This window comes from Schistosoma haematobium, chromosome 5 (assembly GCF_000699445.3).
Source record: "Schistosoma haematobium chromosome 5, whole genome shotgun sequence".
Lineage (NCBI taxonomy): Eukaryota > Metazoa > Platyhelminthes > Trematoda > Strigeidida > Schistosomatidae > Schistosoma > Schistosoma haematobium.
Window position 1 is genome coordinate 4,143,224 of NC_067200.1, and position 27,021 is coordinate 4,170,244.

Consider the following 27,021-nt stretch of genomic DNA (forward strand, 5'->3'; position numbering starts at 1 on the left):
CACGTGGCCATATGATAGCATATAGAGAGGGAGGGCTCTCCCCACACACAGTATCAATAATAACAATGGAAAGTTTGTAAAGAAAGGCTATTACCTTTGGTAAATCTTCGTCATATATGGGTGCAAGGCCTCTACAAAATCGGAAACAGCTAGTCATGCTTATTTTGGTGCTAATTATTTATGTACGAACATGAACTGTTATTGAATACGATAAACTTATTCTTCTAGCGTTTAGTCATCTCTACCATATCAATTCAACTTGTTTGAGTGGATAATTCGGCTATACGAGCAGTTAACACTCAATCACACTGTATCATTGCAAATCATTTAACGATCATCATTCTATTCATTTATTTAACCAGACCCAAACATTATTACTAATCATAAAATCCTCTCCAATAATAAAGAATTAGAAAAAACCATATGCTTGATGTATTTCTCACAGATACGAACTCTAATCAGTTTACTTCAAAGTTTTAGTATACTTCACTGAATAATTCTGACTTGATATTTAGTAAAATAAACTATACTAAGCTACTAAGTTGAATACATACACGTCATTGTTATCCTCCGTGGTTCTCCGAGTCTGCTACTGATGTATATGCTTTCTAGCCTAAACCGGCTACTTGAGCGAAAAAACTAGGATTGAGCATGGAACTTCTATTGTCTGATCGGACCAAATATATACTCATATCCTTCACATATAAGTATGTTTACCCCTTAAAATCAACCCACAGTTTTGACCTATAGTATATGTCTATTTTCTCAGAGAGTTAAGTCAAAACATGGCCAATCAGAACCTCCCAATTCTCATTAACTCAGATTGTTAGCCAATATTACCAGTTCATTTAATTAGGTACGAAGTACAGACTCCTATTTACTTGGCTGTGAGCTACAAATTCTGTTGAGTGAAGGCTAACGATACAGTGTGACTACATAAACGGAAGTCGATGAAGAAGTGATAGAAAAAGCCAAGTGTTTCAACTACTACACCTGCGAAAAGTAGTTATTTAGTTAACTCAAAATCAAAGTTTGTCACTTTTCTCACTTTTATTAAAATTCATCACACACATCTTTATAAAGATAATACTGATTGTTTTAACTCTCAGGAATCCACCTTCTACCAGATTTACTTAATGACTTAGAATACACAGATGAAATAGTTCATTTTGGCGAAAACGTCTTCTGATCATCTTAAGCAACAGTACAAACATATTTGGTATGGATCAATTTATCTTTAAATCCAAAATGTTTATAAGGGACTGGTGTGAGTCATGGCGAAACTAAGAACAGGTAGTGAAGTAGTTGAGCGTACGATGACCGCCTAATTTAAAAGTCTCATCAACCTTAGTAGGTTGCTGTCCGACTGGATCTTAGACCAGATTCAGAAATCCCGTTTGGCTTTCGTCAACTTGATTCCCATACATAGTAGACAAGATATCCGTTTACTAACTAAAGAACAAGTATACTATGTATCAGTTCGTTCCGGCTTATTATACGGTTATGAAACAAAGCTTTTAAAAATAGAGGATATACGTAAGTTACTAATTTTCGATCGTGGGTGTATTCAAACTATAGCTCGTGCATTTTGGGACTATTGAATTAGTAATTCTAACGCTAGGAGCGGAGTATTAGCTAAGTATGGAAAATCGACTGGTGAAGTAGTGAATCTTTATCGACTGAGATAATTATGACATGCATTACGTGTACTCAACCACCGACTACCACGATACATGATGATGATTGGTGTATGAGTAGATTGGAAGGAAGACAGGAGGGTTAAACTACGACATGTGATCAGTCTATGACAATGATTGTTGAACTGAGACATGTAGATAGGTAGGTGCAGATTAACTAATCGAGATCCATGTGATTATCGTTACCAAAAGTTACACTTTCAATGACATGTCTCAAAATCATTTGTAATGGTAAAGGTCCATTTACTTTTTGCTTTTCTCATAGATCCTAAGTTTTTAAATAACCTTTATATATTTCGCTAATCGATATTATCTGCTCAACTCGCTATTATTTTAACTACATTTAGTACTCTGGGATTTATTTTAACAATTTCATCTTACTGGGCTAATGGAGTTGTGAGGACAGTCCACGGGTGAACTCGAGGAGGCTCGAAGAAGCTCAGAAAGAGCGGAAGATAATCCATCAAACACCTTTTGGAAGCCACCGGTCGGGTGTATGTTCGGAAGGAAAATCCGGACAGTATGTTGCCGCCCAGAAAGACAAATAAACCCACGAATGTGTATGGTACGGTCACTCGTAGCTTCCAGGTGGACGAAAGGGTACCTTTCAAACCGTATCAAGGTGATAGGAAGTGGGAACCAGGTGTTATAGAACGTCAGATCGGAAGTGTACTGTATCTGATCCGGAGAAATGTCGGAACGTGTATAAAACACATAAATCAAATTCAAAGGGACGACAGAACATTGATCCCACAAAGCCGACTCCAGTTTCAATTGCTCGTGGATTAACCTCAAAAAAGCCCTCAGGAGCGCGAATGTAGAAGATATAAAAGACGCAAGGGCAAAGCGGTATCATCTTTGAGAGTGATGGACCCCTAGAGGAATGCAGTAACCAAGTTTCAGGTGGATCCGAGAACAAAGTCTTACACAACAGACTTTAAAGGGGGTGGTGAGTACGGTCCACGGGTGAACTCGAAGAAGCTCTAAGAATCTCGGAAATAGCCGATGATATTCCATCCAATCATCTTTTGGAAGCATATTCCAGAATCCCTACGTGTAGCTTCCCTATTGGACAAACGGTAATAACGCCCTGTGTGTAGATTGGATAACTATAATGATGATTTCGTTTTCTTCTAAATAAACTATAAATACCTGACATTTTTGTACCATAATTGACACTGCTTGGAATAACATTCCTTTCACTTGTCTTCTATCTTTTCATTTGCGAATTGGGAGGGTTCTAGTGTCCGAGTGCTCAATCAAACCTGTAGATATAACAAGGATGTTGTGATAACGTGAATCGATGTACACACTTATATCACATTCTACATTAAGTATGACTGATCCTCTTAGTAACAACAAATAAATTGTACAACAGTAATAAGAATAACCGAAAACAAAACAAACAAACAAACTACTTGACGAATGTGTATATACATGAGATTGTTATCCATGTGTAGCATCATCATATTTACATTTTCTTATTTATTCTTTATTTATTACATAATCTTATGTATTTTTAGCTGCACGTTTTTGTTTTCGAGTTTTCTTTTGTTTTGGTTTTGATGCTGCTGCTGCTGCCGCTAATCGTCCACGATGACGATGACGTTTTTTTGGACCGAAATGTTTTGGTAAAATTGATGATTTTTGTTGAGTATTATTTTTGGATAAATATAATTTCTTTTTTAATTTATTATTATAATTAGGATTATTATTCATTTTAGACTTTTTATATATTGTTGAATTAGATGACTTTGATGTTAATATAGACTTAGTCTTTTGTGGATTCCTTTGAACATTCTTTGTGAATAATTGTGGTGTTGATGATGATTCTTTGGTTTTAGACTGAAGCATCTATTTGTTTTTTTTGGGGGGGGGAAATAAATCAAGAAAAAGAGAACATAAAATGAGGAAATATATACATACATATCAATCGTAGAGAAGGATTAACAAGGTAAAAAAATTCCTAACTATTTCATCCAGTTCAGCAACACTCTACCCCCCCCCAAATGCCCTGGTACAGATGAGAGTGGGGAGAGTCAACTCTCCCTAGCCAAATGCTCTCACATGACTACGTGCATACAACCCACTGCCAGGAAAGTCCTACTCACTGCCTTCTCGCGGAATTACTGTTGTTTACAAAAATGAGAGGAAGAAACGCGAATATTCGGCGCTTTAACCAGGTTGGTGAACATGAAGGGTCCTCCTAGAGGAGATGGTAAATCCAGACTCCATTCCAATGTTGCACACGGGCCCAAGGATCCTAAGGAAACAAATGGCGTATGAACCCATTGTTGGTCACTCTCTACAATGGCAATGCATCTCCTAACGTTGCTCCACTGCCTTTTGGATTAGACCAATTAGGTTAAAGGCTTGGAGTGTGGTCCCCTAAAAATACCACCTGCCTCAGTTTGGGCACCCGAGCAGTCTCTCAGCCCTCACATAAATCTAATGATTTATGTGGCGCATATCTGTTTGGTGGCTCCTTGTACCAATGTTTATGTGTTTAAGTAATAATAATAGTAATAATAATAACAATAATAATAACAACTATTTTACTCTGTGATTAGCCTCAAATCGGAACACAATAATAACATTAGTCTATTCTCAACCAATCGGTACTAATACAAGAGTCGGGAAGATACTAAAAGATTCTTATGTAAATTCTATAGAAACTCTCAAATTTTTGCCATTGGATGTTTGTTTTTCGAGTTATCGGAATATATATACAGGGTTCACCCTGATATTTTTTTGTGATTTGCTAAGAGTCGAGTGATGTATAGTAGTCCAAGAAATACTGAACAACAGAAGAACCATAATAAACGACCTAGCTGATTCATTCTACTTTAGGACTCCCTTCAATTCAATAATACTGTATTCACTAAGAAACTACAACAGTTTCTGGATCCGATCGCTGGTGGTAGGGTTTTAGGTGATCAATACTAATAAACTTTACACTAAGACGAAATAATGTTTCAATGATTTAAGTGAAATGGTAGTCTCTGAGTCAAATGGTTTTATTATGAAACACTCATTATCTTTGTAGAAAGTATCGTGAACAGAAACATCAGAACTATTAAAATTTGTCCGGAAGCGATTGATAATTTGTTTTGGTTATTGATTTGGATCATTCACCTCTCAGACATAGTAATTAACCTCTTATCAATTTATGATTTTTCTAAATAGTTGATAAATCATTTCAATGTTTTTTGTTGATTGATCTAGATAGCAAGTTTTTAAAGATTCTCTGATCTTATTTATAACCTTCGTTCACAATTTCAACATTCTGCTAGCTGAAGGTACATCCACAACTGTCCAGAAGCATGGTTATGGGCGAAGATATATCCCGGAACTTGAAACCTGATCGATATCTATTTAAGCAAAGATTAATAGAGAGGTTATTTTGTCTGATATGTTTTCTAGAATTAAAGCTGCTGATTTTATAGATGATGTTCGGCATGCATTCTCTTGTCCTTTCATTTTTTTTTAGTTTATCCACTTATTTTTGAAGTAAGTGCTGATAATGAAATCGTCTAGATGGATAGTATTAGCTTCATGATTAAACCACTGAGTTCAGAGAGTGCGACTTCGCCAAAATCATTCTCCTGAGCTATTAACATTCTCCATCTCATATCAAGTTATTCAATACCCTTTGATTTTAAATGTTTTTGCAGTTCACCTCACTCAACCATAACATCTAAATTTACATTTAACATTCTTCAAAAGCAATGCTATATATACAGTTACTGTTGTGTGTATGGAGTTGTGAAGTACTATTTAAGGCATTCGACTTTCAGTCACTAAGCTACAGATTTGAACTCCTTCCCAGCGACTTCGGTTTGCAAAACCAGATAGTATCAATGAACCTCACATTTATGTTGCGGTTCCAATAATTGAAGAAATCACCATGGCTATCAAACAAATCAAGAGTAGAAAAGCAGAAGGACCTGACACTAAACGACCTAAAGCAATGAAGTCAGACATAAAAGCAACTGAAAACATGCTCCACATTCTATTCAAGAAGATTTGGGAGCAAGAACAAGTACCGACAAACTGGAAAGAAGAATACTTGATTAAGATACTAAAGAAAGATCTGAAAAGTGTGAGAACTCAGTTACAGAGGCATCATACTACTACCGGTATCAAGAAGGGTTTTCAACAATGTTACTGAGCCGGATGAAAGATCCAGTAGACGCCCAACTTCGAGATCAACAGGCTGTATTCTGTAAGGATAGATCGTGCACAGAACCAATGGCGACAATACGGATCATCGTTGAACAATCGATTGAATGGAACTCGTCACTATACATCAACTTTCTTGACTTTGAAAAAGTGTTTGACATTGTGGATGGAAGAACATTATGGAAAATTCTTCGACACTATGGTGTGCCTGAGAAGATCGTCAACATCATACGCAATTCATACAACGGACTACACTACAAAGCCATGCATGGAGGACAACTGATGGATGCATTCCAAGTGAAGACCGGAGTCAGACAAGGCTGATTACTCTCTCTTTATCTATCTCTTCTGGTGGTTGATTGGATTATGCAGACCTCCACACATGTGAGAGGAAGCACGAAATACAATAGATAGCTTGGATACAGCTGGACAATAACGACTTTGCACATGACCTAACTCTTCTATCCCATACACACCAACAAATGCAGGTCAAGAATCTGATGCAAATATGAAGGCACGGATTGTCAAAGCAAGAGTTGCACTTCCACAATTGAAGAATATATGGAGCTCAAAACAACTGTCAACCAATATCAAAGTCATAATTTACAAGACAGTTCTACTGTATGGCGGTGAAACTTGGAGAAATACCACAACCATCATCAAAAAATAAAAGTATTCATAAACAATTTTCTGCGCAGAATACTCAATATCCGTTGGCCGGATACCATCAGCAACAGTTTACTGTGGGAGAGAACAAACCAACTTCGGGCTGAAGCGGAAATTAGGTGAAGACATTGGAGGTGGATAGGACATACACTGAGGAAATCAACAAACTGAATGGAAAAAGAAAAGAGGAACACCAAAGTACACATTGCATAGGGAATTAGAAGCAAACATCAAAAGAATGAATAGCGATTGGAAACAACTAGAAAGGATTGCTCAGGACAGAGTTGATTGGAGAATCATGATAAGGGGGCCGATACTACACAAGGGATAACAGGCGTGAAATTCCAAAATCATGGTGTGGCTCATAATTAAATACCTGATGAATGAGTCAATTTGAATTAAAAATTACTGTTGTGTGATAATTGTAATTTCAGAACTAAGAATTGATTGAGGGATATGTATACATATATTAGTGATTATTTTACTTAATATATATACATTCTGGCACAAACTGTAACCAAAATAAGGATATGCCATACAAGTAAAGTGAAATTCTGAAGGGTTACAGGAAGGAGTGAGAGTTAAATTATAAATAAACAAGTTAATGAAAAAAAGGTATATAAGCAGAGATACAGTTCAATTAAGAATATAATCAAGAAAGACGTCTTTCAAAGAAGAAAGTTTGTTTCATTTATACGAAGATTGTAATAGAACACTATAGATGAATCGTTACTGCTTTCTATTGAAAGCTACATCTAAAAACAACTTAATCCAATGATTTCACCATCTCTCTAGGACACCAACCGATGAATCATGGTGAACAAAAAGATATTAGTCCTACAAAGCTTTTATTCCGTACATCGCCACGTAATAAACTGACTACCTCTCACATTTTCCCTCTAATCACAAAGTTAGTATCATAACGGACGATATAGAGACTGCTAAGATGGATGGATGATACGATCGACTCAAAACATAAGTGTATAATAAATGAAATACCACATAATTTATTTATTATATTATTTATTTGAACACATAAATATTGGTACAAGAGAGCGACAATATATATGCGCCACACAAAACAATGAAAATTCGAAAAGAAATAGAAAAAAAAGAGAAAAATAACGAAGAGATTGGTGTAAGGTAGTGTGGTAGTAATGAGGGAACGCAAAGGTACAATCGGAAGAAATCTTTCAAGTAAGGGAGACACAACCACTTTTTATGAAGAAAGTAAAAGAAGGTTACAGCAGGATCGCCACTGGCTTCTATTCTGAGCCATATCTGATAACGTCTCCTGCCACTGTGCAGCACCATGTCTCAGACCCCAACCAGGGAGTCGTGAAGGTCCAACAGAAGCCAGTCCTTTGCAGCTTTCTTTCATACCACGACACCATGTCATGCACTGACCACCTCTCCGCTTTTTCCAACCAGTCCCAGAGTCGGCAAATAATGCACGACGTGGAATTCTCTGGGACGACATTCGGAAAACATATCCAAGCCACCGAAGTCGGTGTTTCAAGATGTTGACACTAATTGAATTATCATCTCTGTGCCCGAACACACGATGCCGAGCCTCTGCATTACTGACATGGTGTTGCCACTGAATGTCAGCAATCCTTCGGAGACAGCGATGATCGAACACAGAGAGTCGTCTAACATCCTCAACTCGGAGAGACCAGGTTTCACAAGCATAGAGCAAAACTGCTCTCACCGACGCGTTGTAGATCCGGCCTTTTACAGCCAGACTAACATCACGAAGGCGTCAAAGGTAGCCCAGATTGGCATACGCCGCTTTGGCTTTCACTATACGTGCATTGATCTCATCACTCACACCCCCACCGGCACTTATGCAGCTACCCAGATACACGAACTTCTCGACTACTTCTATCTGCTCACCATCCAGGGTGAGTACAGGATTGGAATCCTGCCAGTTTTGTAGAAGTACTTTGCACTTCGAAGGTGCAAAGCACATACCAAAGTACATCCTCGACCAGAACAAAACCCAGCCTGCTCCTCAGAAGTCAATCTTTCTCGAGTTTTGAACAACCTACGAAGAATGACGGAAGCCAATAGCTTGGACGCAATCGGAAGTAGACTTATCCCACGATAGTTGTTACAGGAACGACGTGAACCCTTTCCAAAGATAGGGACAACTATCGATTCATTCCATGATGTTGGTACACTCTCTAGTTCCCAAACCTTTGTAAACAACGTCGTCAATTCCTTTGTCAAAAAGTCACCACCATCTTTAAAAAGAGCCGGAGGTAAGTCATCTGGGCCAGGTGATTTGTAACGCTTCAAGAGTTGGAGTTCCTTGCGGACTTCCTCCTCGTTTGGTGGATCAGTCGTCACCGGCCATGGAGGGCAGGACAGTCTGACCGATGTTGCCGGAGCATCAGGCCAGTTGAACTGCCCTTCGAAAATTTCTGCCCATCGTCCAAGACGTCGATGGATGTTAGTGATTGGCATCCCATCATCCTCGTAGATTGTTTCACTCACACCAGACTTCTTGCTGCCAGTGGCTCGGATGAGGTGGAAGAGCTTCCGGTAATTACCAGATGCAGCTGCTGCTTCCAGCTCATTAGCACGCTTCGACCACCAGGCTTCTCGGTCCTCACGCAAGCTTTGCCCAATTTCCTTACGTAACATCCTTCGTTTATGGTCAAACTCACGGTCACCCGGAGTAGACCGACGGGCTTCAATAAGTTGTAAGGAACCTGAAGAAACCCAGTGCATATAAGCGGGACGTTTCGCGAACCCACAACTGGCTGTACTCGCCATTTTCATGGAGTCATGCAATTGCAACCAATGCTCATCTATACTTTTCGGTGGAATGGTAGATAGCCTGGAACTTAGCTCGGTTCGATGCTTACTTGCAACAGAAGTTGCAACCAGCTTGCTAATATCAATCCGTTGATGGCGGTCACTTCGTTGTCCACTGAAAAGTAAGGTAAGGTTGGCGCAGACCAAGGCATGGTCAGAGTCCAGATAGGTACTCCAAAAGGATCGGCAGTCTTGTATACAACCACGCCAGCGGTAGCTGATCGCGATGTGATCAATCTGAGTCCAGGCTTGAGATGCAGAGGGAGGACGCCAGGTGGCACATCGGCGATGACTGTGTATAATAAATGAAATACCATATAATATTGCGTAATAGTACGAAGATTTATATAAACTTTTGCAACTTACCAAACATTTTTCTGCTCTTTTCTGTTTTAATTGTAACGCTCTCATATTTTCCAATGAAAATTCAACAATTGGTCGCTATTGGACAGAAGAAAGAAGAGCGAACAAATGTAAACAATTATTCTTATAATAGGGCAAAATTTTCATATTAGATATTAGTACTAATTACAGTACGTCAAGATTGTTCCACTGTACGGAGCTGAAACTTCGAGAACTATCACAACCATCATCAAAATAGTAAAAGTATCGATAAACAATTGTCTATTTGAGAATCTTCAGATCCGTTGGTCGGATACCATTGGCAACAGCCTACTGTAGAAGAGAACAAACGAACTTCCATTTGAAGAGGAAATTAGGAAAAGACGATGGAAGTTGATAGGACACATACTTTGGAAATCATCAAACTGCATAACGAAGCAAGTGCTAACTTGGGATCCTGAAGGTAATTGGAAGCAGACATCAAGAGAATAAATATCAACTGGAAACAAGTGGAACGGATTGCCCAGGCTAGAGTTCGATAGAGAACGCTAGTGAGTAGCCTATGCCCCTCCACGAGAGGTAACAGGCATAAGCTTCGTGAGGGAATTCTCGGAGTTCTAGTGAGGAGCTAATCCGTGTCGAGTAGAGACAGGTATCTATCACAGTACAATGGAAGTTGGTCGCGCAATTTCGGAGATTGGTTGAGGCTAGACATTAACAACATTGGATGCCAGTCGGCTCGGTGGTCTAGAGGTTAAGCGTTCGCGCGAGAGACTGAAAGCCCTAGGTCCGAATCCTGCGAGCGGGATCGTGGATGCGCACTACTATGGAGTCCCAAAATAAAATGAAACGGCCGTTCAGTGCTTCCAGGTTTTCAATGGTGGTCTTACATCAATCGGCTCATAATCCCAATCATTTTCGAAATTGTGAACTTTTCATTCTGACTACTTTTAAAATCATTTAATTGCCATAATCTTAATAACATCCATTGTAAACGGATTTAAATACAAGAACTGTACATTCATTTCTTATGTTTAGGACTAATAAATTTACTATCCGTTGATAACTCTCTCTTTCTTGATTATACGAACTATAACTGGAACAGTGTCTATATTAATACACAATAAGTAACTGTTCCATCTCCATGATAGTGAATGTTTTGTGAAACAATTACAATCTTTTACCAAACCGATGAGACTATAATTTATGGACGACATTTGAGTGACGCTAAAGTGATCTTGAGAATCTTCACCTACTAACTAGAACCAAGTGAGGGTTATAAAGCAGAGTGAGGAATCAGGAATATGATTTACATTTGATGGTTGAGGTTAGGAACTAAATTTAGGGTTTCATCACGAACTAGCACCAGCTAAAATGCCAAAACGCTACTTAGTCAAATAGATAAATGAATTTCGTGCCAAAATCCAAGACCTGTTATCTTAAACCTGACAGGTTCATACATATATTATAGTCTCGCCACCAAACGTTATATTAAAGTGTACCAACTAAAATAGCATGTAAACAGAGTTAATTGCAATATTAATAAGGTAAAACCGATGCCCTTAAACGATCAGTCAAAATTAAACTAGCCGATGTGTGTATTAAAAACGTTATTGTGGATAGCTTGTTGCTTAAACTCATGATTTTTATTAGAATTCGTATTTCAAAAGGACGGGATAGTAGTCTTCTTGTGTAATGAAGTGTTAAAGTCAGTATGTTAAGTTTAGGAAGGTTAAAGTTAGGAGTATTAGAGTTAAAAATAATGGTTTGGAAGTTGTAGGATTAGGATCTAGGGTTGAGCGGTTTTGGTCTTATGGGCTAAGACTAAGGTGTGTGTTAAGGTTTAAAGTATTAGGATTAGGAGCCAACGTTTAGAAGTACTACGTTTCGGAGTTAGGGTCTAGAAGTTTTTAGGATTAGGAGCTGGAGTCGAGAGATCTTAAGGTGAGGAATTAGGTTTTAAAAATGTAAGGCTGAGAATTCGGGTCTCTCCTGATTATAGAACAACGATATCCAGTCTAAATTATCGATATTTAGCACTAATAAGTTCATTAATTATTTCCAAACTACTGATCCTTCGTGATTTCATTATTTTTCTATATTTTAGAGCTCTCACACAACAACTGCATTCTGACTGGCTATTTTTGGTTGGTTAATTATAAGGCCATCCTCAAATTCGCTTAAGGTTGTCTGTATAATGTAGTTTCACCATTAACGTAATCTATTTTACTTAGAACAGGTTTATGTTCACGATACACAGTATATTCGACAAAGTGAACGTTTCGTTCACTTTCGCAAACATAAACGTTAAATATTAAAAGATATGTTATGACTGATTTAAATGAATGTAAACAATCACAGACACAAATTCGTTTGGGAAGACATCGAAAGTTTGGTTGAAGATACCCGATATATCGACTTATACAAAAAAGGTCAATAAACCACATAATTAGAGGTTAACTGGACAAAATAGTCAACTTGAATAAAAGAACTGGCGCTTGGTACCTGTGTGGTTGTGCCACAGGATTGAGCTGTACTATACAGATTGTAGCGTTAAAGCCTATACGGTGTCTGGTTCCGCTGCTAAACGGGATTGAGATGTACTGTTTAAGTTGTCACATGAAAGTCTGGATGGTGTCTGGTTCTCCTGAAAACCAATGTAAAATTACCCTGGTCCACAAGGGTATATTATATATAAAGAACCTACGAATACAAACAAGGCTTTCAGAACAAAAAAACTTATGACTCGTGGAATAAGTAAGAAGGTCACTTCTACATGAATCAAGCACTGATTATGTTGCCCAGAAATACAATTAAATCATATAGCAATTTAGACAGATCAACAACACTACCAGTCTTATGTACTCGACTTTGGGATGAAATACATACGGTAGGATTCGATACCAAGACCTAATTGGATGAAAATCGGGTACTTCAATGAATACCAAATAATTGTTTTACAGTGCATAAGTCAATCAACTATCAAATTTACGACAAATTATTATAACAGAAAAACAGTAGTTTACAGGTTTTGATCAAAACACCCGAGATTCACTTAATCATCTAACTATTCAACAGAGTGCCAGAATGAAGCCAGAACAAGGTTTTATTTAAAAAAATAGAAGGGAGATGTCAGTAAGTGGAATCATAGATCAATTCTTATAAATAAGTGAATAATTAAATTAAATAACCTACTGTACAGTATAGGACGATTAACTTACTCGATTACTAGGTGGGAATGCATTCGGATTATTATTTAAACCATACAATACACTTAATGCATTTTCATGATTGGTAAATGCAACAAATCCATAGCCAAGTGAACGATATTGTTGTCTACCTGGTTGAAGATTACGCATAATACGACACTGATGATAAGATTGCAAACCAAAGAAAAGAGAACAAAATAAACCGTAAAAACAATTTTGTAAATTTACAGTATAAAAATAACAGTAAATAATTTTATATATTCAATTGGGTTATGAACACAAAGTGGATTCCAACCGATAGATCAGAAGCCAGATATTATCTAGATCTATGTGGTTTTGACACGAGAAGTTCAATACAGGTCAATACGCCTAGTTCTTCGACTACTAATTGTCTATTATAAGATCAAAAGTATCGAAAGCTCTAAAACAAAAGACTAGTATATCATGGGTAAAATAAGATGTGGATTAAAAACGTCCCATAAATCGCATATGATCAACTACAAAAGTAATGATTTAGCAACGACATTCAGGTTGAGTAGTGTACATGTTAGATTTCGTTGAAGGTGGTTTCAAAATTTCAAAGGAGAATCCTAGAAAATCCACTTCTTACATGAGCAACTGTTTTCTTTTTAAATATCTCCTTCAAATTCAAGAATCCAAAAACAAAACCACACATATTTCAATCATACGATATGTTCGAAAAGATTGAAAAAATACAATGTAACTCATTTAACCAAGAACCAATGTATTTCTCTGAACAAACCTTTTCATTCCATCTTTTTAGACCATATTTCAAAGATAATTTTCACATATAATGACATATTCTCAGTGTTTGATCTATCTCGGTAGCACTGCTATTATAATCATTTCGACTACCTATGCTATTCATCTCGTTAATTTTATCCCATGGTGCTAATATGGTATGAGAAAGTAGGCTAAAGCAAATTTATGCCAGATTGTATGTTGATTATGACTGAATGGCAGTTTTGTATAAGGGGTACAGACACAACTCAGCTGCCGAAATCGAATTCAACGGAGTGTGGTTCGAACCTGCAATATAGGGGTTGGTAAACGAGAATTTTAACAACTAAGGTACTGAATATATACATATTTAATTACTGGATCACGGGTTTAGATCTCACTCTTACCGCCGTTTATTATCTCCTGTACTGGTGCAATATGTGTGTATCTAAGTTTAGGACGCAACCTTGTACTTAGTTATCATACAATAACTACCAGTAAATATATAAAAAACGCCAAACGTATGAGCGAACCGAACCTTAAAAATTGACCATAACAATACTTAAATAAAAACACGTCAGTCATACATTTTAAGCGCACTCACTTCTAAAATTCGGTGGTCTGTACTTTTCTTTAGAAATTTCATGCAAGCAGACTTTAATTCATCATCGGATACATGTAAGGGTAGATTACGTAGACATAATCGAACATCACTAATAAAATAATTTGGATCAGTTAGTTTCTTCTTTTTCTCTCGCAATAATGCATCCCTTCTGGCTAAATCTTCTTTGCTTAAACCTTCAGCTTCAGATGACCCAGGACGAATAACTATATGAAACAAGAGGAAAGCGACAAAACGTAAAATAAATATTTTGATTCAAAAAATGGTAAAGAGGGAAGAAATCGTGTAATACGATGTATGTCAGTCTTCAAATTCTTCCTCCTATTCACTATTATGAATAAAGTTTGAAAGGACTCCCGTCTCATTCATGGTTCATAATACAGACTGATCTTGGACAACCATTGAAACCCAATAAGCATTTAACAGTTGCTTTGTCCTGAAAGTGGAACAACTCAGCAGTACACATCCACGGAAATACTGGAGATTGAACCCAGGATCTTCAAGTCTCGCACAAAGTGGTTAGTTTTAGCCATATTGTAAGTGTAGAGGCTAGTGACGATAACTGGGTGTATAAGCCAGAATAGGTGAAGCGGAGTTTGAATATGCAACTTGGCGGCCGAAATTCGAACACATCACACGAGGTTCTCTTTAGCGGAGCACCATTCGACGACTATAGTATAAATTTATAATCTAAACCCTCCCTTGCATTAATGCACAGTTTCTCACCCCTTCCTACCCCGTGAACTTCTCAAAACTTTTGCCCGATAACATTAGTAATTTCAAAAATGGTATGATCAGTTATTATTGTTTTAGTGTGAACATGAAAGCCGGTAATTTGTGTGATCACTATCTTTTTAAGAGCAGTGAGCTCTGGTAATCACCAGTCAGGATTTGTTCAGCCAGCTACACCTTTAAATATTTAAGCGACAAAAATTGTCAGTCAGTAACAACGTAGAACTTCGTACGTACGTATGTACATCAGTTGGAGTTGCCATACCACATTAGCACAGAGATGCAGTTGTCGATTCAAATCCCGTAATGGTGGAGGTGGTAAGAGTATAAGCAGTAATCGGAAACATTAGGGTTTGTAGATGGTATTCAAGGAGTATAATCCGGTGAGATAAATTTTGAAAGAGAAAAAACAGAAAGAAAGAAAGAAAGAAAGGGACATGAATAATTCAGAAGACAAGAATTTAGAAGAACACAAAGAGTCGATGCACCTGCGCCATTGCAAACGATTTTGAGCCATGTCATTCAAGGTCTCTAATCATCGGTTGCTATCGTCTCGCGGATCCCAACTAGGTAGTCTACACCTACCAACATGGCTCAGCCCACTCGTCAGTGACTTCATGGATTTGTGCCATGTTTTGGTCTGGACGCCCCTAGCTTTCTTCCAACCAACTCATAAGCCGTAAAACGTCGCACATCGAGGCAGTCGATGGTTGAGCATACGTGACACATATCTGAGCCAGCTCAAGTGATCAAGTTTCACTATGTCATCAATTGATTTGCCATCCTTATCTAGTACCCGTTCCCTAACAACTGCACTACTTACTCGATGGTCCCAGGATATACGAGCAATATTTCGAAGACACCTATGATCAAATACTAGTAACCTACGGATATTCTCTACTCTTACCGGCCATGTTTCACTGACATAAAGTAGGACGGAACGAACTGCTGTACAGTAAACTCGTCCTTTGGTTGGTAGATGGACAAAAATTGTGCACCTGAACATATCGAGCATATACTTCAGTAGCACTCGAACCGGCAGCTTTTTTTTAAATATTTATGGTTGTAACCCCAAAATTATCATTAGGGATGAGGAGAAACTACAGTCGTTATAATGTCGGCCGCCAACTTCTATCTCAAAGCTCCGTGTTGAATGGATAGGGTCAAGATAAAATATAGGACCAGTTTATAAAGTTACTAACTAGTGATTTGAGATAAGTAAGAAAATGAAGACTTTCAGGTTAGGGTGTGCGTGGCAGTCTTAAACTACGATTGTACTGATACGATGTGCAGAAACTTTACTTTCATGTTATCTGCGAATGACTAACATTGATCTTGTAAGTAGATTTCAAAAATACAGCATATGTTAGTGGTATGGAATTCTTTGCTTTCAGTTCAAACACTGAAGGCTAAGATACTCCTTTTGAAGTTTAGATTCTACACCGTAAGTATATTTACCTGTGAACAAACAAGCAAATCAATGATACTTTATACAAAAAAGTCGAACAAAAAAGTGGAAGTTTCTCAATTTCAACCGAAATAAGTAAATTTTTCTTCTAAATATTTATAATGAATTACCCCTCGTTTTATTTGAAACTTGACTGTGATGTCATAAAATCTAATCATACTTGATAGTGATTTTTATTTATATCATAATATTCATTTAACTTCCTCAATTTAAAAGATACCAACATTTAAGAAATTTATGTTTTTGTAGACCTAATCACTGAGTATGAGTCAGTTAAAAGAGCCAAAAGGGAAAGTTTAGTGTTGAAAGTCGATGTAGGAGGAATAATCGGCATTGAAGAGGGAGGTCGATTATGAACACAGTGGTCTTGAGTGCTACTAGAGGTATGAGGGTGGTTTTCGATTCCCGGTTGCCCACACCGTGGAAGGGGCCTTCTGGAGGTACCTGAAAATAAAATTGGATTAGGAGTGGTCTCAGTGACCCGAGAGCGTGACCACAGTGCCCAAAGGATGACTGCTTGAGGTCGGTCACACACGACCTTTTTATGGGCAATTTTTGTGTTAGCTCCGTACTTGTTGAGACCTTACCGCCGGAGACGGATATCCGTGGGATAAGGCGAGGTGTGCATTTTTAGGGTCGACCTTTTCTGACCCCACCCCTCCTTGTGGGAAGGCAGAATCGCTGTCATGCTGGTTGTCTGAAGGAAACACCTTACTGCTGTCACATCACTGTACAGTGAGCAGTAGGACTTCGCCTTCGGACCTTGGGTTTGTTGCTTTTAGTCTTACCGCTCTTTAACCGACCTGTCTGGCATATTAGAACCTTAAGGAACGATTGTTTCAGTCAGCATAGCTTGGTTGCTTCATTACGATAGGCAAGCCCGACCACCATGTCAAGGTAGCAACAACGGTCGGGACTGAGTATGAAACCGACTACAGTGTATAAAATTCTGATGATGTAGGTCTACAAAACGCATTTCATTAACCTGTAAATTTGTATTATTAAATTGATCATCATTATATGAAACGAAGCTAGATGATTTAAAATGCGTATACACAGGAAGATTATCAACTTACTTCCAATAGATGCTAAATGCAAATTACGTCCCTTTTGCTTTACAGCATCTGCAGGGCCTATAAGACCCTCCGAAGCATCATCTTCGTGTTTCCTTTTTCGTAGATTTTGTGCCTCTGTTCTAGAAACAGCAATTGTTATTTTTAAAGTTCGGTTTTCCAAAGAAAATTGATGAGCGTTCTAAATAAAAATACGTCCGTTGTATTATGGAATTGAGTATATTTCTTATGAAGTGTAATATAGTACACAACAACTTATCAATAAAACATAATCTTTTCCAACTAACCTCAGGTTTATCAGATTGTTGTAAGACATTTGATGCATCCTCAGCATTTACAAACTTTACAAAGGCTGTACCTCGGGAATGTTGTGTTGCTGGATCTTTAACTATTTTCGCAAATTCTAGGGGTCCGAACTGTGAAAAAAATGTGTATAATGCATCCTCTTCCACATCAAAGGATAGGTTTCTGAAATAATACAAGTACAGAACGATATAACCGGTATTAACGACAATTGTTTTCAACACCATACTTGGAAGAAAATGCAAGTTAACGAAATAATAACTGAAGTGAAAGAAGTTGGTTAAGAAAGAGCGAAATATCAACCAAAGTAATCATGACTGTTCCTTAAGTACAAGGGAGTGTGAAGATTATTGAAGTTAGTTCGTGACGCAGAACTACAAAAAAACCACTTCATAAGCATTTCATTCACTAGAGAAAGTGCTTATAGCGCATAGTCTTTCAAACGCTTGTGACGTTTAGTGTCGAATAAGTGGGTTTTGATAGGATCATATCAAACGAAATGAAGCACATTAAGATAGATTTCTTAAGAAACAATGTACATGACGAGTTAGACTGCCTAACCAAATCTTCATTTTAAAAAAGGATAAAATGTTTAGTTCATATATTTTTAAAAAATAGTAGTGTGCAGATAATGCTAAGTGACTCTAGTTGACAGAGCTATAAAACGTGAAGATCGCTGCAGAATAGGCAATAACAATGCAAAAAATGCAACAGAAATAATTATTTCGAGGTTCTTTATAACAAAAAGTCAAAACTAGTCACCAAGTTTTTGTCATATTCTGTTTATAATCCTGGGTTACAAAATGTCGATCAATTACTTTAAAGAACTCAAATATAACGTTAATTGGTAGTATGTCTTACTTAATGTAAAATCTGACTAGATCACCGTAAACATATCGTACTCATTTATAGAATGGATACGACGATATACTTGTTAAACCGGTCAAATCTCTAGTTTGGACGGAGCATTTTATGAACTGTAGCAAACATACTAAGCATAGAGTTTCGCTGAAATGCGTTGACCATTGAAGTTTTTTTACGGTGCATAAATAAAATATTAGGCAAAATGATACACATTGAAGTAATTAAGGTCACAAATCGAGAATGAAAAGTGGATAATAAACATTAAAAGCCCAAATAAACAGGAAAAATGTAAATGTATCTGCACTACTTTAGTGTGCAATTATCAGTAATATCTGTAATAATAATAATTTCCAAAATAAAACAGAACTTCGAAATGTAGCCGACTACGCTAAAAATAAGATTATGTATGTCAGATGTCCCAACAAACAGAATTGTTCTACCAATCACATTAAAACTTTTCACATGCTTAACATTTAGCTGCAAACCGAGTGAGGTATATTTGTTGAGGCATCCCAGAAATAATTTTTAGAAAAAACTAAAAAACTATCAAAATGAATAACAAAAACAAGTCTTAAAAGTCCCCAATCGCTTTACTAGTGCTAACCATCATAATAATATTCTCATATGTACAGTAAAATTATTGCTTTTAACCTATAATTACCTGATGACATACTATAGCATGACGTTCTTTCACACACTAGGCTAATTCTACTATCTTTGGCCCGATGACTGACTTCTATCAAGTTTTATAAAGCTGGTATTTTCATGACATAACGAATATGTTTCTATCAAACCTCAAGTTTGAAAACCTATGACCCAAGGCTAAAACCGAGCAAAACAACGGCACTGAGTTATTTTAAATCCACGTGTCCGACTAAATAAACTCATTCTTTCGAAAGGATCGCTAATACAGCGTTACAAAGTAAATTGTTCCGTGGAAGGCATACACTATGTGTGGGAAGATGAAAATAAGTCAGTCATTATCAACTTATGTTGCCACATATCAGCATGGTAATAATTATTAAGACATGCCGGTGTGTTAGAAAAATAACAGTATCAGCGGAAGCAGAAAAGATTGGGTACAGGAAACATGACTGAAGAAAATTAATTCGCCGAATGAAATGGATTTTAGGTTAGGATAATTTTTCCGATCTCAATCAAACAGCCTACACCTACGAACATGCATCAGTCCAACAGTCAGAGTTCATGGACTTATAAGATGTTTGATCTGGCTTCCCCTTCCTTAGCTTTCTCACAACGCATTTCCACACTGCCAAACATAGCAAGTCCAGTTAGGCTGTTGGGCATGCAAAGTGCAAACCCGTTACCTTAGTTTATAAAAATTCAAAATTTCATCAATCTATCTACAACCTCAATGTAGCACTCCGTGACTATCATTTCTTGTTCAGTGGTCCGAACAAATTTAAGTAGTACTTCAAAAATATATATGATTTGATTCCGTTAACCTACTTTTATATTTAGAAGATGAAACTTTTATAATCTAAAATATAGCCGCTTTTTCTGAACTACTGTAGTTTGGATTTTATGATGTTCTAGGAACTCTGATGTCGATATTGACTTTACAAGCTGTATACATGTAAGCAAAGCCCTAAGCTAGGTGAAGTTATGATCTTTAGTTAAATAGTCTAACGTAAAAGAAGCATTTTTAAAATGATACGAACTGTAACAACAACTGTTACCATAAAAGATTTTTTTAGGATTCCTACATCATACACCAGTTCGTGATGGGAACTCTAATCCTAATAAATAATCCTAACTCCCAACACCAATTACAAACCCTACTTCGCTTTCTGCACCATGACTTTTCTCGTTTCTCATCGGTTCAGTAGCGTACACTAAGTTAACTACAATAGTTACAGACATGAGTAATGCTGACACCCTAGTGTCCAGCATGTGGGAACGAAGTTAGTGATGAGTCTTTCTGAACTCCCTTACAATGAGCACTTAAACATTTAGATCTTTCCCCCTTACCTTATCGTAGGCTGGACCGTAGCTGCTACCTTGACGCGGCGGTCGTGCTTGCCTATCGTGATGACCCAACCGAGCTAATATTGGCTGGAACATATGTTCCTACAGATTCCACCATGCCAGGCAGGTCGAATGGAGAACAGTGAGACTAAAAGCAGCAATTCAAGGTCTGAGGGCGAAGTCGTACTGCTGACTGCAGAGGGGTGTGATAGCAGTAAGGTGTTTCCCTCGGACAACCAGCATCTGCAGCGATGCTGCCTTCTTACAAAGGAGAAAGGGGTTAGAAAATGTCGACCTTAAAGATATCACTCCTCACCTTACCTCACTTATATCCGTCTCCGGCGGTAAGGCCCTTTGAAGAACGGAGCTAACACATTAAAAACCCACCACGAAAAGGCCGTGTGCGACCGGCCTCAAGCAGTTGTCCCTTGGGCTCTGCGGTCACGCTCCCGAGTCGTTAGGACCAACATTAACCCATCTTCCTTTTCAGGTTCTTCAAGAAGTACCCTTCCACGGTGTGGACAGCCGGAAAGTGATATCAGCCCTCGTACCCGTAACAACACACGAGACTGACTGACCTTATCGTGGGAAGTAAAGTGACCTTATATTAGCATTACGTGTGTTTTATGATGATTTGGGTGTTAACGCGTCTTATTTTTTGCCCCTCTAAAACTGATTATGTCCGAGGAAGCAGAAAAAACGTCAAAAATCCGCGACCAAATATACTCAAGGTGGGATTCCATTTATGTCCATAGAGTGATCAGTGACTAAAACACCTTGTTCGATCAAGTGGTATCAATCCCATCAGCGTACCCCAATCTCCCCATTTTGAGGTCTTCCCCGAAGTCCAATCACAATTGGCAGTTTTCCCCAAAGTTTTAGGGATTTTCTAAGACCTAGGGAAATTTTGGGGTTTCTGTGCTATTTGGATATCCAAGACTCTCTTTAGCGGTTCCTCTAAAACGGAAAACTTTTCTCTCAAAATAGGGAGTTTGGAACACAAGCATTAACACACGTCCACAGACCTACTATCCTTATGACTGAGGACTAGAATGTATCATGACTCCCGTGTTTAGTTTCGAGAGTAAAGTTTTGACGCAACAAATATGTACATATGTACGAATATATTCGTATATGAAATGACGTTTCGACGAACTACTGATGTTCAGTGTCTATAGATGAAATATGCCTATAATAGTATCTAAGCATATTATCATGCTGTACAGCATGATAACTTTGTGGTGAGTAATTATAATTACTCACCACAAGTCAATATTATTGACTTCGTTATCCAAAACGTCCACGACGTCAAAAAACACTTTTCGTTAAGTTTAGTGGTTGACACTATATTTTAAACAACAGAGCAAGATCAATATTACCTGATAAATATCGTTCTACCTTCTGAAGTATCGGACACCATGAGACACAAGAGGCCCTTGAAGTGTTCTCAAGGACGTACAAGGACAATGTAACGTCAATTTTTGATAGGTTGACACACGTTCCAAAATACACTTCATCCTATGTGGGGCGGCATTAGTGAAAAAACTTAGAAAGACAAAGAACAGCTAAAACATGGTTTCAAGAAGGGTTACTCTTGTATAAACAACCTGCTGACTGTGGTGGACAGATGGACAAGCATCCTCGATCACAAGGGGAAGGTTAACATTATCTACCTAGATTTCTCAAAAGCTTTTGATAAGGTTAACCATACATGTCTTATCAATAAGCTCAAACGATTGGGTATCAGACCACCTCTAATCGACTGGCTCACTTCATACATGAAAAATCGACATTTTAAGGTCAGAATTAATTTCACTTTATCACAGGCTATGGAATGTCCTAGTGGGGTCCCCCAGAGCTCAGTACTAGGACCTCTTCGTTTCTTGATTTACATAAATGATATTCCTCAACAGGTAACGTCAGACTTAGTACTTTTTGCTGATGACGTGAAACTTTGGGGAGAGATACGCAACCAAGAGTATATACTGGCACTTCAGGAGGATCTAACTCGATTTCAAAGTTGGGCAGATTACAACGAACCTACCTTTAACACTTCAAAGTGTAAAGTAGTCCATCTGCGTCATGTTGCAGATTACAGTTACAACTTAGGCGACTCCCCTCTAGAAGTATTCCAAGTTGAAAAAGATTTAGGAGTGCCGGTAACCTACGATCTGAAGTCCTACGCTAACTGTTACAAAAATCCCTTTCGAGCAAACCTTGCACTGGTAACATTGTAGCGCATTTTTGGCCAGTTTGACTGAAAAACGTTCCACATAATCTTCAACAGTTTTACTCGTTCCCATTTAGAGTACGGAAACATAGTATTTCCTCCCTCACTCCTAGAAGATAAGGACACTCTGGAGCGTATCCAAAGGCGAGCCACGAAATCAGTTCGGAGACTCAAATTCAAGCTTTATGAAGAGTGCCTCCGATCACTTGACCTTAACTTATTAGAGTATAAACGTCTTAGAGGTGACCTTCTGATGGCTTACAGTATCCCCTTGAACACCCACTTAAGCTTAGTCCCAATACAAACCTACGGGGTAACACCCAAAAACTGGAGACAAAACATAGCAGAACTGACTGTAGACACAACTTCTACTCCTTAAAATTTGTCAAATGCTGGAATTCGCTGCCGGCCGAGCTAGTTCAAGCGACTTCCCAGGAGTCTTTTAGGAGGCAACTTGACCTATTCTGGGAGAAGACGTCCTACCTCAAACAGAGAACAAGTATGCTTGTTTTTAAAAATCTATTCTCGCATATTTTCTCGTGAATATGATCCTTTTATTTTACTCGATCTTCAACCTTGGTAGCCTTTATTTTCTCTATTTATGGTTTGATTAATACTCTCTAAAATGACAGTTTTGATCCATCCAATATGATAGGATAGTGTTCTGTAGGTCGTCGACAATCTTTATTTTCTCTCAATTGGCATTAATTTTGTAAGCTAGATTGTTTAATCTTGTTTAACAACTCTGTGAACTATATAGCCTAGTCATGATATTCTTCATGATAATTCTGTACAAGTAATATTAATGGCTTTGTGATTATAACCGTTTCCAACTCAACTACTGTGTTTTTAATTTACCTGTGGTATAGGGCTGGTATCTAACGTTATATTAGGATGGACCTCATGAACAGCGAAGGCCAAAGCTACTAGAATCCCAGGAGATTTCACAAGTGTCTTCCATACTTATTTGGCTACACGCCCAAAATCGCATATAAACCAGGAATAAATAGGTTCAGTTACAACACCAGCCCTATTTAAACAAGTAAATAGGTATGAAATACACGAATTCCGCAGATACATGAAAATCGTCGCTATGAGAACAAACACTCCGTACGGTCGATAGTTGAAGAGTACGAGTTACCTTTCAAGTAGATAGCTTCATTCGACATCTATCTCACGCTTAAATATGTGAACGAAAGGACACTGAGTGTTCAGTGTAATAATACTCAAACCCAGCTAAACGATCAATCTGAGAAGCCCTACAACGGGACATAGAGTGGTTAACGAAAATTAATTATTATTGTTAGCCTTATTCAATATTATAATTTGGGTACAACATAGAATTTTCAGCTCAAAGTATTTCAACAATTTTCCTTTTCTTATTTCTTGATCAGTACTGATAATAAATATTGAGTGAACGCCCGTAAGAAGTTAGCATTCTGTGGAGATATGACTGACAAGCTTATTTTGTAAATAGTTTTTAATATTATTTGTATTTGTTTTGTCAATTTTTCACTGCATGTACATTCATCATTAAATGACTGTACGTGTTGTTTTAGTCAATGACCTTGAACACTTTTTCCGTTGTGATACTAACATAGCGTGACACACTTTTGGTCGTTCGCAAACACAATACTACACACACGCTCCTTGTTTTATTCTCACGCGTTATCAAGCTAATCGCATACTAAATCGAATATTATCCGCATTTTAGACTGCTGTGCCATTTCTATTACACCCTACGTCAAAGAAACTTACTGGAGTCATATTTACCTCATTGGAATTATTACTCATTTATAATTGTGGATTTTTGGGACCAAAACTCAACGGAACACGCAACAACTAGCTGATTTAAGTAACGTCCCTGAACTTTTATTTTGTGTTACTAATTTATAAATTGTTATTGTTACATTAACTTTTGGACGTAATAACTTTATCGCTAATTTTTGGTTATTATACTTTTGGTCCACCACAATTCCAGTCAATCGGTATCTAAATAATTTACTTTCTTTTCGCTGCCTGCAACTACAATATCTTTAATTGGGTCTTTTGTAGACTGCACAAAGAATCGTTGTTCATTTTTCACAAATGCAACTGAATAGTTATGCTATCAATAACCATAATGATGTATTAAAACAAAAAAACTGATAACGTGTTGAAATATCTGCATGACAGGGACAGGCATCCCAAATATAATGCCAACATTATTGAAACTTGTGTATTATTGCATTTTTGACGAAATCCGAAATGGTTTCTTCACAACACTTATGTACCCACAAAATATTTGTGAATAATAATAATAATAATATTAATAATAATAATGTTCAAGTGGGTCGCCAGAGAAGTATGATGCGCGACTAACATACAAACAGCATGTCACATCCTAGGCAGGGGTGAACATCATATTTATATTATCAATGCTCGTTTAACATTCATGCTGGAGTTAAGGAATAGAAGCTTGAACGAACTAATTTTCATTCTCTGAGCAGCCATAACTGTGTCATAGCATAATAAGGACCCCAACCTGAAAAGCGCGTAAAGATGCGATCGTAAAGTATAGAAACGTTTTCTCATACCAGTAAGCACTAAGGACTTCGGCTTCTTGATGAATATAATTTAACGAAGTAGGATATTGCAGTATGGTCATGAATATTTAAATCAATATAGATGCTCCTGTTATAATGTTTGCCGGTTTTGCTGTTTTTCCGGGTCATTTGATCATCAGCCTCCCCCAACTTTGTCAATAATCAAACAACCACGAGTAACCGTGGTTACTGACATGACATATATTCTTCCTCCCCATCTCAAATTCAATATTTTACCAGTGGGATATTAGTGTTCCGTATTGAGGAGAAAAATGTATAACCCAGTGACTTAGATAAATATATTAATCAAAGCGTTTCGTCTAATAATTAATTAATATAAGCCACTATCAGTTCAGTAAATTCAAACGAAGTCATAAACTAGGGGTATAAAGTGACGGATAATTCACTATACATTCTAACGTAATCTTGATCGTTTTTGACGTTGTTTAGTGAGTAATTAGACCGTAATCTACAGACCTGTGTTCTCCCCCGCGTCGAGCCATCTCAATTCTGTTCTCCCGATTAAGTAGTAAATACTAGTTATTCTTCATTCCTAACTAACTGTCACACTCGCAACAGCATAAGAGTTTTTCAAGACATTACAGTTGTTCAATAGTTCAAAAGATGTAGGACAACATGAATATAACATCACGGTAAGCTTGAACAAACAACCATCACCATAAGCAAGGCGGTCACATCATGACAACTTAAACAGCGAATTAAAACCAATGATTGAGCAATATCAACGCGTTCATTGAAAACTGTCATATGCTCAATTCTTACATCTCTGAATAATATAGGTTGAAGTACATTAGTCTAACACATAAGATCATGAGGAGAATAACGGAAACGCGGAATACCTCAAGGCCTTTATCTAGAACTTCCTCAACACAATGTACACAGTCGATAAATCTGAAGTCGAGAATGACGGCTTATGAAAGTATACTTACAGCACGTGACATCTGGGCTGACAAGATATCTCATGAAATGCTCTATATGACCTATCAAAGTGTGATCTGATGTGGACACATTGCCAAACGCCTTTAGCTTTTGTGTGTTTATCAGAACTAATAAATTCAGCACCATTATTAGCACTAAATACAACTCACTCCCAATTAGGGTTCCCTCACTATCCTTGAAATGACTCTGAGCATCTGAGGTGACGGCGGACATTTTGTGTTTGAATACCACGAAGTGGTCCTTCTCTAGCATGTGTGGGTATTTCGAAAAAGGGTTTTACTGGTTGATTATAATTATCATACATTGTTTTACCTTTAGTAGCCAAATAAAACTCTGCGTTGTTTTTGCATTTCTTACTCAAATCCAGTAGTAAATTGTCGTGCAGTTCGAATATGATTTCTGTCAAACGGGGGAATTCACGTACAATGACCATTTATTTGTCAGAAGCTATGTAGTTGAAGAGAATCTAAAAACAGCTTGAAACGTTTCAAGTAGACGAAGCTTAAGTACCCTTAGTGGAGACAACATTAACTAA

The 27,021-nt window shown here is 37.6% G+C and overlaps 1 protein-coding gene across 2 annotated transcripts; it reads right to left on the reverse strand.

The window, feature by feature from the left end:
* Positions 1-3,051: 3,051 nt before the first annotated feature.
* Positions 3,052-22,190, reverse strand: RBM28_1 (RNA-binding protein 28; the record flags this gene model as incomplete). Of its 2 annotated transcripts, XM_012939205.2 has the most annotated exons (7): positions 22,091-22,190; positions 17,843-18,023; positions 17,559-17,736; positions 14,265-14,488; positions 12,932-13,078; positions 9,735-9,809; positions 3,207-3,551 (listed from the first exon to the last, which is right to left on the reverse strand). In XM_012939205.2, exons 1-7 carry the CDS (start codon positions 22,129-22,131, stop codon positions 3,207-3,209), a joined length of 1,191 nt encoding a protein of 396 aa, XP_012794659.2. In that variant the 5' UTR covers positions 22,132-22,190. The 2 variants fall into 2 exon arrangements, with proteins under 2 accessions (XP_051064715.1, XP_012794659.2); XM_051217330.1 differs by having other exon boundaries at positions 3,052-3,551; positions 17,559-18,023.
* Positions 22,191-27,021: the final 4,831 nt, after the last annotated feature.